Source organism: Lipophrys pholis (genome assembly GCF_963383615.2).
Source record: "Lipophrys pholis genome assembly, chromosome: 11".
Classification (NCBI taxonomy): domain Eukaryota; kingdom Metazoa; phylum Chordata; class Actinopteri; order Blenniiformes; family Blenniidae; genus Lipophrys; species Lipophrys pholis.
The window spans coordinates 29,956,796-29,971,795 of record NC_137631.1 but is presented as its reverse complement, the minus strand read 5'-3'; the positions used below and the strand labels follow the sequence as shown (position 1 = coordinate 29,971,795).

General features: G+C 43.9%; 1 protein-coding gene across 1 annotated transcript in view; it reads left to right on the top strand.

The window, feature by feature from the left end:
- ric8a (RIC8 guanine nucleotide exchange factor A) overlaps positions 1-15,000 on the top strand; it is a 33,463-nt gene that overhangs the window by 14,545 nt on the left and 3,918 nt on the right. Inside the window, exons 2-13 of the mRNA XM_080474579.1 lie at positions 1,876-1,923; positions 3,373-3,586; positions 5,737-5,885; positions 6,034-6,114; positions 6,831-6,930; positions 8,208-8,395; positions 8,927-9,021; positions 9,227-9,377; positions 9,544-9,639; positions 13,344-13,488; positions 14,503-14,647; positions 14,721-14,840. Coding sequence (XP_080330705.1) covers positions 1,876-1,923; positions 3,373-3,586; positions 5,737-5,885; positions 6,034-6,114; positions 6,831-6,930; positions 8,208-8,395; positions 8,927-9,021; positions 9,227-9,377; positions 9,544-9,639; positions 13,344-13,488; positions 14,503-14,647; positions 14,721-14,840 — 1,532 coding nt within the window. The remainder of the gene's footprint in view (positions 1-1,875; positions 1,924-3,372; positions 3,587-5,736; positions 5,886-6,033; positions 6,115-6,830; positions 6,931-8,207; positions 8,396-8,926; positions 9,022-9,226; positions 9,378-9,543; positions 9,640-13,343; positions 13,489-14,502; positions 14,648-14,720; positions 14,841-15,000) is intronic.

Sequence of the window (15,000 nt, the reverse complement as noted above, 5' to 3'; positions counted from 1 at the left end):
TGATATATCCTCCTGCAGGTCTTGCATCCACTTCTGTCTTGTGCTCTCGGCATTCTCTTTATGACTTTCTTCCGATATGCGGTACATTTGAGAGACCAGTCCTTCCCTAAGCAGTTCTGTGTGGCACATTTCTCAAGTTCAGAAAAAGGTTATTGTTTCGTGTTCTTCAAATGTGAATAAATACAACTTCTAAATTACAAGTATTTGAATAAGTGATTCCGTGGGATGTCATATTTCTTCTTCAGCCCTTCGAAGGACATTAGATTGCCATCTTCATATAGATCCATAATTTTCTGTATACCCTAATTAAACCATAATTTAAATCCCAGGTCTTTATTTGCTGGACTAAAATTGACGTTTCTCCATATCGACGCATAACAGGACAACTCAGTGGTATCGCCGATATATTCATGCACCTCAAACCAGATACTAATGGTGTTAATGACAAAGGGATGAGTTACATTTCTCTTCAGCTTTTTAACCGGAGCCGAGTATAAAAGGGAATCCAGAGAGAGTTCCCCCTTTGAAGACGAGAGCCCAATCTGGACCCAGGATGGTTTATGTTCTCCAGCCAACCAAAACATTGCTGCCCGCATTTGCTCAGCCCAATAGTACCGCTGAAGGTTTGGAAGGTGTAATCCCCCTCTGTCGTATAGCAAATATAAAAGAGAGGGTCTAAGTCTGGGCTTCCGGTTATTCCAAATAAAATTTAGGATTAACTTTTGTATTCTTTTGAAGAAGTTTTGAGGGGGAGCTAAATCTGAAAAAGATATAGGAATTTGGAAAGTATATTAATTTTGAATGTGTTTATTCGTCCAATCATGGAAAGAGGTAGGGTTGACCATCTAGTGATGTCTTTCGATATCTTAGTCAGCATAGGCTCGTAGTTAATTATACTGAGCTGTTTTATCAATGGAGTTATTTTGATACCAAGGTAGACAAAGCGTATGAGAGCGTAGTGGAGATTGAGGTATTTTAGGTTCTTTTAGTGGATCAAATCTTCTCCTCCGACGGTGAAGTTCAGCCGACAGATCAGGGAAGAATATCACTTACACCATACACCACCTTTCCCTTGGTTCTCACTGCCCTCATTACTCTGACTTTATCTTGGAAGTTGAGAAACTTTATGATGAAGACTGTTGGTGGCTGAGGTGGGTTGGAATTCCCAGTAAGACCAGGGAGTCTATGTGCCGCTTCAACAATCAACCGAGTTAGAAAAGTTGTACCTCCTAGAACTTCGGGAAGCCAATTAGTAATAAACCCAACAGGGTCATCAGACTCGTCATCAACGTGTCAAGGTCCATGTCACCACATTTGAGTGTCAAAAAAATGCAAATTGCTGATACCACAAGTTGGCACTATGACTGCACAGATGAGCACATTTAGGGCCCCAACAACAACAACAACAACAACAACAACAACAACAACAACAACAACAACAACAACAACAACAACAACAACAACAACCATTACTTGCATTCTACTAGGGTTCCTGCAAAGTTTTATGCTCGGACTAATAAGTAAAATCTTTTGTTGACATCCTGTACATGGTGAAAGAGAGAATGAGAGTTAAGGTGCGAGTCGATCTGCAGTATCCCACACACAAATTGTGAAACATGTGAAGTGTACTTGTTTTAAAGAAAAAGGTAGTGCAAAAGTCCTTTAGTGTATGTGAGCTCACTGTTTAAGTGATCTGGGCTCTCTTACTTGTGAAATTGTCCTCACCGGTTTATCATATAAAATGATTGTATGCATCAACCTGTCTGAGTGTCCTCTCTGTTGAGTGACACTGTCAGCAGGTCCAACATGTGGCCTGGGGATCTTTGTGCTTCCTCCATCTCTGGCTGATCTTCTGTGTTTGTTTGATTCCTGCAGATGAACCAGTGCTTCACATTCAGAAAGCAAGAGGAGCAGGACAGGAAGGTCTGTCAACTCTGCAATTTCTGTCAAATCAAGACTAAACATACCTCTGAATATCCAACAGTTGTGGCATAAATCATTGGAAACACTGTAAGCCGTGTCTGTTCTTTTAGATCTGTGTCTCGTGTACATGCACACACACACATAGTCTGCCAGTATTTTACCAGAACATTTCAGAACAGTGTTGTTACATTTTACACACAGTACCAAGAAGAAATATGTGAAACTACTTAAATACTTTACACTATTTTAAGTTCCAGGATAGGCTAAAACAGTTTAAAGAGCCTGTACTTGGTTTATTTGCTGTGTTATTGTTGAGTCAGTCCAAACAAAATGTATCTTCAGAATCAGAAAACCTTCATTGTCATTGTTCCTTGAAGCACAACAAAATTAAAATAGCAGCTCTCATTAACAGTGCAAACAACAGAAAGTGCGAAGATAATTAGTGCAAATGTCATAAAAACAACAAAAATCTATAAAACTGCAAGAATAAATAGAAAGGTGTATACATAAAAACTTTAAAAAACTGGGGGTATTTACAAGACAGAGGGGGTAAAACGGCAGTTCAGGGGTTGTTGGAGTTTGAAGCGTTCAGGGCAACAACAGCTCTGGGGTAGAAAGGTTTTTTTAGTCTGCCTGTTTGTGTCTTTATTGCCCTGAAACGCCTCCCTGATGGATTATGAAATCAGAATTTGATTTTATATAATACTGTATATGTTCATTCAAATAAATGATGTGTACTTTTGAGTGTAATGGGGCTTTATCCAAGATAATGTGTGGGCTTATGTCAGTTTAGAAGATAAACTAAAACACACACAGCTACCTGCAGCTCAAAGAAAGGCTGAAAAGTATCATTTCTTAAAGCCTAATAATGTTCGCGCTTTTCTTCTTTAAATGTGTTATTGCACTGATTTTGCAGTACAAATACAAACTTAATAAGAATGAGCTGAAGAACATGTTTTAGCTCAAGGCTTCAGTCTCACCTGGAGGCAGTTTAGTGACTTTAAACAAGATCCAGCCTCTGAACTGACGAGGGTAAGAGAGGAAAACTGCCATGCCTGTAAAGACTCTATAGCATTACATGTTTGACTCACTGTAACTGGTCACTGCTTAGAACATTAGAATAGAAGCTTAGAATCCCTAAATCAATTTTTCCATCCATCATTCATCTTCTTGAGAAGCTGTCTCCACAGTGGGTTTGAAAAGCGAGCCTCTCGGTAGGCTGACAACAGGGCTGATGCACATTTACAACTACTGAGGATTTACAGTCACCAGTTACCAAACCTTACCAAGTGATTGTTGTGGGAGGACTCCAGAGTTCCCAACCCCCTTGAGCAACAGGGAGAACATGGAAACCCGACACATCTACAACTCATTATTAAGAAATATTTGCATTCTATTTGTGCTTCCAGGAATACACATGTAATACAATCAATTTTTTGTGTCATACAGCGATTGGGGGAGTTGGTGATCAGTTTCTTGAATAAAGACTTGCAGCCGTCCTGTTTGCTGGCCTGTCTAGAAACTGTCCGCATCCTGACCAGAGACCAACAATGCTTGGATCCATTTATTAACCACCAGGCCTTGTCCACTCTCGCTTCCTACGCTGGCATTTCTGTGTCCAGTATTCCAACAGCCCCTCACAGCCAGCCGCTGGAGGGCCAAGGTAAGTCCTGTGAACAGTCCAGAGTCGACCCAATCGCCCAACATTCCAAATCCAAAAGTCACGCTAGAATCCTGCCAAATCAACCTTCACATCCAGACCAGCTTGCAGAGAGCGTGAATATAGGTCCATCTGTCCATCCATTTTCTGTTTCACTCACAACCCCCCGGCTGGCAGCCACATAGTTGGAGTTTGTCCCAGTGGACAAGAAGGTCGCCTCCCTGTGGCTTAAGGTTGCAGGAAGGAAAACTCTGACTGTTGTTTGTGCTTATGCACCAAACAGGAGTTCAGAGTGTTCGGCCTTCTTGGAGCGAGTGGGTGAGGTCCTGGAAAGGGCACCACCAACTGACTCCACGTCCAACTAGGAGGAGGCCTCAGAACAGCCCAGGTCCCGTATTCACAAAGCCTCCAAAGGCTAAAAGTTGCTCTTAGTGACGTCACTCTTAAAAACAATCTTAGAATTCCTCGAAATTTAAGATTTTTCTTAGAATTTTCCCTTACTAAGATAAAAGTACTTCACAAAGCATCCTAAGCCCTAATAGAGCTCTTAAGGTGGAAAACCACTAGAAGTAGTGAGGAGGACTTTAAAAAAGCCTAAAAGTGTCTTAAACAGACAAGATGGTGGAAAGATGAAGAGAAAGGAAAGATGCTCTCCGCTTTATCTGTGCGTACTATGAAACTGTATCCTGGCGGTACCACTGTGTTTACTGACAACGATTAATGACTCACTACCGGCGCGATCGTACAAGAATAATGTTTGTGGTCGACCTCATCAGGGAAAAGCTTATTTCTCCCACAGTGAAGCAACGCAATAACTCTGAGATAGGGGTGATCATAACAGTGTGATTCCTGTCTATAGGTGAGCTGCAGCGGTACCGGTACCGGCCGGGCCCAGTATAGTACCGCGATACCAATACAGGACCGGTATACCGAACAACCCTAATCTAATCAATATAATAATCGGCATGTGAAGTTCAATCATTTTAAGCTGTGTACAAATGAAATACATTTTTTTTGGAGTTCTATAAAATAGACATGAAATAATTTTCATGATGACACATTTTCAATATTTGATGGGTTAATTTTACTCTCCGTTCATTACGAGGAGCACAGAGCCTTTATTCTGTCTTCTTTTCTCTAACAACCAATCAGCTTTCAGCAGACTGCATCATACGGAGCAACGGGGTCGACCGCTCCTCCTCACCAAGATAAAAGTTGCTGTCAACTCTTTGTTAAGAGTTGCTCTTGGAAACTTCCTCAGTCACTTTTAAGCTAAGATTCCTTTCTAGGAAATTTTCGGCTAAGATAGGAGCCCTGAGAGGACTCTGAGAGGACCCTGAGAGGACCCTGAGAGGACCCTGAGAGGTCTCTGAGAGGACCCTGAGAGGACCCTGAGAGGACTCTGAGAGGACCCTGAGAGGACCCTGAGAGGACCCTGAGAGGTCTCTGAGAGGACCCTGAGAGGACCCTGAGAGGACTCTGAGAGGACCCTGAGAGGACCCTGAGAGGACTCTGAGAGGACTCTGAGAGGACCCTGAGAGGACCCTGAGACGCCTCTGAGAGGACCCTGAGAGGACTCTGAGAGGACCCTGAGAGGACCCTGAGAGGACTCTGAGAGGACCCTGAGAGGACCCTGAGAGGACCCTGAGACGCCTCTGAGAGGACTCTGAGAGGACTCTGAGAGGACTCTGAGAGGACTCTGAGAGGACCCTGAGAGGACCCTGAGAGGACCCTGAGAGGACTCTGAGAGGACTCTGAGACGCCTCCTGAATATGGCCACAGGAGTCGCTGGAGAGATTATATCTCTGGCTCCCTTCAGCCCTTCAGAAGTGCTGGAGGAAGTTGCTGGGGACGGAGATGCCTGAGCTTCTCGCTCCTCTGTACTGCCACTGAGGCACCAGATGGACAAAGCAGGATGGATGGATGGACTATGGACCATAACCAGTTGTGACTATAATCTTGAAACCCCCATCCATGGATGAATGGATTAATGGATATTTCTCAAGTTTTGATCAAGCAGCACATTTTCAATGTGGATTCAGTCCATTCAAAAAAAAAGATAATAAAAAACCCTAATGAATAAAATATCAGGTTATTTAGAAGGGGACTGTCCGGCGAGCTGCTTTTTCTCTTATTTGTCTTCCTATTTGAAGAGGACAGAGGAGAGGCTGGGCTGGCGGCAGAGGAATGGAGCGAGATTGTAAAGGAATCGATGCCTCCTTCAGAAAACCCCGACCAAGAAGTGATTGTTGAGGCTCTTAAGTCCATCAGTAATATTCTGCTTCACAGTGAGACCGGACAGGTCAGACTTCCTCTTCTTTGACTTAGAACTTTGTTTGTTGATCCTCCATGAAATGTGACTAATGGATGGATGGATGGATGGATGGATGGATGGATGGATGGATGGATGGATGGATGGATGGATGGATGGATGGATGGATGGATGGCAGGTGGTAGCAGCAGATCTCCAGCTGATTGAAGGTGTGGCAAAGAGGCTGAAGCAATGCCACGATTCCACTTGGAACCACGAGGTATGAACACAAAATAAATAGATGATAAATGTAATCCCATTACAGTTGTACTTGTTGAGTTTGGTCATGGCCCCAGGAACCCAAATGTCTTTCAGGCTGTTGAGGCTTTGAAGGCCTTCCAAAGATCCAGCAGGTCCTAAACATAACAACCAGTAACACATTCTTTAGCAGCTCTTATGACTTGTTTAAGCGATTTCTAGTTCTTTTGGCATCCTGTCCTTTTATACAGTACATTGACATCCTCTCAGTATGTGCTCAGCAGACAGGCTGTGTTTCTTTACTTATTAGACAATGACTTGGCTGTGATCCGGATCCCCAGATTTATAATCTGGGGACGTTTTTCTACCTCCTGAGGCTTGTGATTGCTTCGTTTTGGGGACGTTCAGGGTGAAATGGCTTTCAGGGCTTCATCTCTTCAGGCGGTCTCAGAACTGTTGGAGATTTGTACCATTGGTGTCATCATCAAATGTTATTCCTGCATTTGAAACGCTTGTGAAGAGATACAGCTAAATTAGAGTTTAGAAGAATCTCAGGAGCAATTGTGTATATGTAACTGTAAAAGCAGAAATGTGTCATAGAAGAATGAGGACAAGGACAAACCAAGTCTTCAGTCCTTGTGGTAGACAACTGAGGGTTATTCCTCTTTGCTGAGTTAAATGAACATGGAGGTTTGATATTCAACAACGTTCCATATTTCCATGCTCTTGTCTGTCCAGGTACGTTTCTTTGACCTGCGTGTGACCTTCTTGCTGACGGCGCTGAGAATGGATGTCCGAGAGCAGCTGGCTCGTGAGCTTCATGGCATCACTCTCCTAGGTATCTTCTTGTATTACATATGATCCTCCAGGACTGGTCTTGAAGGTCTTTTGTCCTTGTGAGATCTTGTTGGCCTGTAACTGGACTTCTTGTCATGCAGTGTGTTGCTCCTGGTGTTGAATCCATTTCCAGGTCAACAGTGTCTTCACCTGATGTAGTGTCCAACACATTTCCATTCACCTTTTATTCTGAATGAGGTCTTGAAGTCTATCACATATGAGGTTTGACTAAGAATATATCACGCACAAGTCACTAGTCCATTACAACACAAAAGGCTCCCACCAACTGCGGGATTCTCGGCCGCCTGAGACCGTCCAGTGAAGTACAGGGTACCCGCTCAGACCCACCCTCTCTTTCCATGTTCTCCTCTTCTTTTTGGAATTTGTCTCCAATAATAAGAAAACCGCCAGGGCAGACTTTCAGTCCATGTCTAGCGCCTTTATTTTTCCTGAATGGATAGCGCACACTTATGACATTTCATTCTTGCGTTGCCCCGGTGACATGATAGTCAGGACGAGTTGGCGCAGATTCAGCTCGTACAGTCTGCCAAAACAATTCTTTAGGATCGTCTGTGACCAGTGGGAAGGTTTTGACGACCATGACGGCCCAGAACGGCTCAGTTTGTCGAGCCTTTACAGGGAGACACACAAGGAACCACAAGCTCATTCTAAGGCCACGTTTACACGAAGCTGGGTATTTAAAAGAACTGTGATATTTCTCTGCGTTTGGGCACATTTACACATCAACCGGCGACGACTCACCAAAAACTATGATTCCTGAAAACAGTGGAGATCTGGATAAATTCTATGTCTCCAGTTGCATCTAAAGGTGGGAGGCGGATATTTACGTCACAATTCGTGATGTGGTGTTTTTTTCCAGGATTCTAATTGGCTTCATGCTTCTCGTGACACTGCCCCCTACAGGTTTGGCTGCTCATAGCAGCTCTGAACCAGGTGGATATGTGGGTCTGTGTAAATGAAGAAATTTTTTTAAACGTAGAGGGGGAAATATCAGCTTTTATTTTAAAACCTGGGTACGCGTAAACGTGGCTTCAGCCATAGCCAATATATAGTCATTGTGGGATTGCGTGAAGAAGTACCCAGGGAAAAACCTCTGAAGTACAGACAGCACATGAAAACTCCACACTAAAACGTTTGAGGCAATAGTACTGACCACAACGAAGCTTTCTAAAGTTGTACAAGGACAAGAACAAATGACGCTGAAGCCAAGGACATTATTGAGCACACCAGGTGACTCGGCCTCACTTCTGTGTGTAGGTAACCAGCTGGATGCCACTCTGGGTCTGTGTTGGCCTGGGACGCTGGAGACCGCCAGGGCAAAGTTTGAAGACCTCCCACCAGAGGATCTGCCTCCCTTGAGCCGGCAGCAGACTGAACTCGCTATGGAGACACTCAAAATACTCTTTAACATCACCTTTGACACAAACAGACGCAAGGTGGACGAGGTGAGATCGGCGTCATTCGTTCTGTACATGTTCAGACACGCTTTGTTACGGGTCCCAAAGCTTGTCACCACAAGAACAAAGAGATTTTGGGTTCAATGCCTCCCTGGAAAACACAGGTAAATGTTTAGAGGATTGGAGACGCGAACCGTTTATTTCCTTCCCAACAGTTCTTCTGAGGAGGCGGGCGGACACCCACACCGAGGAGGACCCTGGCAAACAAAACCTGAGAACATTGGTTCCGCTCTCCCTCTTCCTTGTAAACTGAGCATTGAACTACTCTAACTGTGAAAATAATACTATAGGGGTTTTATCTCACTCAGAGAATGTTTTTGTTAAAAATACAGCTTGATAATATACTGTGTTTACATTAACATAAAAGGGATTACACATTTTGAGTGTATCACACTTTCATTCATCATGTGTGTGTGTGTGTGTGTGTGTGTGTGTGTGTGTGTGTGTGTGTGTGTGTGTGTGTGTGTGTGTGTGTGTGTGTGTGTGTGTGTGTGTGTGTGTGTGTGTGTGTGTGTGTAGGAAGAGGCAGCAGATTACAGACACTTAGGAGCCATACTGCGACACTGTGTGATGAGCAGTGCAGGTGGAGAAGAAGAAACGTCAGATTTCCACAGGTAGGACACAGGTAGTCCCTCACAACTAAAAAACTAAGAGCAAAGATAATTTCTCTCATCAGATAAATCATTATACTTTAGTCCGTCTCACTATTGTGAGACAAAAAAAACCTCATGAAAATAAACAAACTAGTTCTCACTGGAGAACCTTTACTTGATGTCTGTGGTTTCATTTGGTCTAATTCTTCATCCTCCTCTTCCTCAGCCACACGGTGAATTTACTGGGCAACTTTCCTCTGCCGTGTTTGGATGTCCTGCTGATTCCTAAAGTACAGCACGGATCCATTGAATACGTGGGGGTCAACATGGACGCTGTCAACATGCTGCTGAACTTCATGGAGAAAAGACTTGACCGGGTAAGACAGACCCTGAGCAAGGAGCCCCTGTGTTTGGGTTTAAGCATACCATCCACATAAGAGTGAACGGCCTTGATGAGCTCCTCCCTGTTGGCCTCACAGTCAGAAGGAAATCCCCAGCAGCTGTCTGTTCAGTGGCTGTGTGCTGTTTGTGTTGGACTCTCAGGGGCAGAGGCTGAAGGAGACTCTTCTCCCGTCAATGAACCTGCTGACTGAGAGCGCTCGCATCCACAGGGAGACCAGGAAGTTCCTCAGGTCAAAGGTCAGAGCCTGGAGCATGTTTGTTCCCAACATCTGGTTGATTTTGAGTGAAACAATGTGGGTAGATTTTCTGGTGACAAACTGTCAAACCATGACAGTGAAAATGTGTAAACAGTTTCATCCTGCTAATAAAACACTGAATCACGGTAAAGGAACGACTCAGTTACAAAAAACAACTCGATTTTTCAACTTTTTTTTTCTCTAAAAAAATGACACTTGAATACTCTTGCACACTTTTTTGAACAGAATAATGCTGAAGCAGAGTGCAGGTGGAGACAATCTCAGCTCCACCTTCATTAGGACATGTCCAAAGAAAGGCTTGGCATGTAGAAGCTAGAATTAGGAAGGGCCAGACAACGGTTCTTCTCTGAGGTTCTCAGCAAACTTGGTTTAGTGTGGTGGACAGACTGAGACAGACAGTCCCTCGCCATCAGGACGTCCTGAACTCTTCTCAGATGCATCTTGGAATGATGTCCCTCCTATTGCACCATCAAATGAGCGTCAGTGGGTGGAGCTCAGGCATTACGACTGGAACCCCTGAGCCTCCACCCAAAGATGTTCTGTCTAATCTGGCAGATGTTCTCCTGTTAGACTGAGCAGCACTAACCCACATTATTCTCCAGCTCAGACCCACAACATGCAGCCTCCACCCTCTCCACCCTCTGCAGGTTTTTACACATGTTTTACACTGTCCAGCTCCAGAGGTACTACACAGAGTACACAGAGTACACAGCTCTCTTCACATGCTGTTTTTCCTAAAAGCTCTTTTAAAAAAGAGTAATCTGGATGCTTCAGGAATTAGTAACAGAAAATGGATGGATGGACAACCCCAACGTGCTTTACATGTCTCATCACATTCACCCATTCACACACACATTCACACACACATTCACACACACATTCACACACACATTCACACACCATTGGAGGCTGCAGCCGGGCAGGGCGCTGTCACTCCAATAGGGGCAGTTTGGGGAAAGGTTAAAGGTCAGTGCTCATCTTGACTCCAGGTCACTCAGGACATCAAATCAGGCAGAAATCTGGGTGGAGTTCTGGACTCCACCCTGAAATTCTACAGCCACATTAAGACAAGAACCACATCAGCTTCCTACCGTCTGAACAATGTTGAAGAATCAAAGGATTTCTGAGCAACAAGATTCTGAGAAACTTCTTCTGCTTTCATCTTCACTGGAACGTGTTCACACATTACACCATCACACTGAGGGTGGAGCACATTACACCACCACACTGAGGGTGGAGCACATTACACCATCACACTGAGGGTGGAGCACATTACACCATCACACTGAAGGTGGAGCACAATACACCATCACACTGAGGGTGGAGCACATTACACCATCACACTGAGGATGGAGCACATTACACCACCACACTGAGGGTGGAGCACATTACACCATCACACTGAGGGTGGAGCACATTACACCACCACATTGAAGGTGGAGCACAATACACCACCACACTGAGGGTGGAGCACATTACACCACCACACTGAGGGTGGAGCACATTACACCATCACACTGAGGGTGGAGAACATTCATCTCAGATTGACTTGTAGAAGATCAAAGCTCCAGACCTCTGAGGTCATCAGGAAGAGGTTGACTCACTGTTCCTACAGTCAGAAGAAACAAGGTGAAGCAGCTTTTAGTTCCTACCTCCTCACCTGTGGAACAAACTTCCTGAACACCTGAAGACTGCTGACACACTCACTTCTTTTAAATCAGGACTTAAAACATTCCTAGATGTCGATTGTCCAAATCATCTAAAACAAGTCAGAAAGAGGAGCGGCCTGTGTTGTGCCCTTAAACAGGGAAAACAATTGTGAGAGAGGAGTGAGGAAAACGCACACGCAGCTCTGTCCTTCACTCCATGTATTGAATGATTATACACATAATACATAGAAAACTTACTCATGTGTAACAATGACAATTAACAGTACAGTCATTACCTCAGTATCAGAGACACAGATACCATTAAGGATATACGTCTTTATATTGCAGTAGAAGAGTTAATGAAACAGCAGATAACTAAATAGCAAACCTGGAAAGTTACAGTCCAATATGGCCGCGCGACCGCGCCGTCTCCAGCCTAAACTCATCAAGGAACTCAACAACAAAACAATACAACACATATAAAATCACATTAACACAGTGTAAACTACTGCTGCCCTGCCTGATAAACTTTATATTGCTGGTGTGCCATAATGACCTTAAACAGGGGAACCGATAGTGAGAGAGGAGTGAGGAGTGACACGCAGCGCCGTCCTTCACTCCATGTATTGAATGAGACAGCAGGGCGCGTGTCCCCCGACCCAAACCCTGAAGCATTACCAACAAATACAGAGCAATCGATTTACTGACACAAGGCATAAGCAACAGATCAGCGAATAATCAAACTGCTCATATGAAGCTCTACGTGCCTTCGTTTGTCCACCTGTTCAACAAGCTGCACAGATTAACAAGAACCAGTACCGGCACGTATGAGCAATTCATAATGGAATCAAATGTTATGAACAAAGAACATTAATAGTAAGATTAATAGACTTTTTTTCTTTTTTTTGTTCACAAAAGGACCTGTCACACCCGCCAGCGCGTCCCCCACAGAGACACTGACTCATCGGTGCAAATTACAAAAAGAAAAAGTACCGGTACCGGCCGGGCCCAGTATCGTATCATTTTAAAGGTGTCAGTAGCACAATACCAATACAGTACCGGTATACCGAACAACCCTACTACACAGTAACAGGATTTTCAAGCAGGAACATGAATGAACAAAGAAACAACAACAAAAGAAGAACATGATTTTGAAAGTTGAACAAACGATGACAGAAAACAAGAAACATCAGCAACACATCTCATGAGTGGAAACGTGTGTGTGTGTGTGTGTGTGTGTGTGTGTGTGTGTGTGTGTGTGTGTGTGTGTGTGTGTGTGTGTGTGTGTGTGTGTGTGTATTAAACTTATGTTAATACATCTCTTACCTTATTTATTATACTTTTCTTCATTATTTGTTTGAAAGCTTTTCTTTCATTTCTTCTAAAGCTTTAATGTATTTCTTTACTTCTGTATTTCTTTAGTTTCTTTGTGAAGCTCTGTGAACTGCCTTGCATTTGAATGCTGCTCTATAAATACATTTGCCTTGCCTGGCCTTGCCTTGTAAAATGTAAACAAATGTTTTGCATTTATTTCTTGACGACAATACGAGTTTTCACAGTTAAATGTTCGTGCTGATAACAAATCAAGTAACATGCTGATTTTTGCATTTATTTAATTAGCACTTATTACTGACAGTAGAAATTGATTCACTGTCATTTGTATGAGAACAATGCCTGGAGATTAATATTCGCTGGAATTTCTGGGATTTTTTACAGAATAAATAAGTAGTTTTTAATTTATACTGTTAAAGCTCAAGTAAAAAAACCTCAATATGTTGTGGCACAAACTTTGTTATATATGGCAATTTCATGTCAAATTTAAATGTTAAATGTTAGTTTTAATGGCTTAAACCTTCTTTATTTACATGTAGGATGAATTCCATTATTTCACGATAAAATCAACAGTATCAATACATTTGTTCACAGTAAATGAAGAAAATGATGTAGGAGGATTTTCTGTTGGAGCCACAGCTGCTGCCATTCAGCTGTAAAAACAACCCCGAGTTTTCTACAGTGTATTTGTGTGTGTCTCCAGGTCCTGCCTCCACTGCGGGACGTGAAAAGCCGGCCTGAGGTGGGCGACGCTCTGAGGAACAAACTGGTGCGACTGATGACGCACATCGACACTAACGTGAAGGACTGCGCCGCCGAGTTCCTCTTTGTTCTTTGCAAAGAAAGTGGTGAGAAATTAGAAAACAACTAAAGAAACTAATGCAGGACAACTGAACTCCAGTGAGAGGGAGTTCTTTACCTTGGCCAACAGAAGTTGAGGTGGGGTGTATTATTTATTGGTATGTATGTGTGTATGTATGTATGTATGTATGTATGTATGTATGTATGTATGTATGTTTGTATGTATGTATGTCTGTCTGTCTGTCTGTCTGTCTGTCTGTCTGTCTGTCTGTCTGTCTGTCTGTCTGTCTGTCTGTCTGTCTGTCTGTCTGTCTGTATGTATGTATGTATGTATGTATGTATGTATGTTTGTATGTATGTATGTCTGTCTGTCTGTCTGTCTGTCTGTCTGTCTGTCTGTCTGTCTGTCTGTCTGTCTGTCTGTCTGTATGTATGTATGTATGTATGTATGTTTGTATTTGACAAAGTTTTCACAAAAACTATTAACCCTGAATCACCTGAGCGGTTCAGGAATGACGTGTCATCATCGAGGATCAGTCATTAGACTCTGGGAGGGAAGATATTTCCTCCATTGTCGACTCGCTGGAGCCCCGCGGTGTGCCGCCGTTAGCCGTCTGCTAGCACACTGCGAACTCGGCTAACTCTGCTCCGCCCCCTTCTCCACACTCAGCCAATCACAGGCCAACTCACTCTCACAAATGTTTCTTGAACAAGTGTGTAAGTAAAACAAAAGAACAGGAACCTTGCAATGCTAATAGATAGCAGCGACTGAATGGACGTGACGTCATTACCCTGGTTCGCGGGGGTCAAAGGTCGGGGGGGGGGGGGGTCACACAGAACTTGTCAAATGTGTGTACATCAGTGTCAAACAGTGACAACATGAAGCAATTCAAACAACTATGACAGATGATGGAAGGAGTGGGGAGGTGATCCATAACCTTGTAATCCGTTGGTTTCCATGGTGACAAACGTGGCCTTGGCGAAGTTTAATACTCTTTTGTTTTAAATCCTGTTGCTTGCTTGTCTGTGTGGACAGTACTGAAGTCTTTGTCTCTGTCTAGTTTCCAGGTTCATCAAGTACACGGGATATGGAAACGCTGCCGGCCTGCTGGCTGCCCGGGGGCTGCTGGGGGGGGGGCGAGACCCCGGGATGTACTCTGACGACGAAGACTCAGAGACAGAAGAGTATCGAGAAGCCAAGGCTCAGTCAGTACCGCTCCTCCTACACACCTGGACAGTCCCGGTCCAATCCCTCATGCTCTCTGGCTTTTGTCTCCAGTATAAACCCCGTCACAGGAGTGGTGGAGGAGGATCAGCCCGACCCCATGGAGGGCATGACTGAGGAGCAGAAGGAGTACGAAGCCATGAAGCTGGTCAGCATGTTCGACAAGCTGTCAAGGTGAATGAAGTGTTCTTCCCTCTCTGGATCGGTGTGTGTTCGACCTACAAGCAGTCAGCTGGAATTCATATTGAGAGAAACATTCTGGAAATGGTTCCTGTGACCATCTTGTGAAAGGAACATTAAAGGAATAACATGCATGCGACACAGCTCAGCTCAC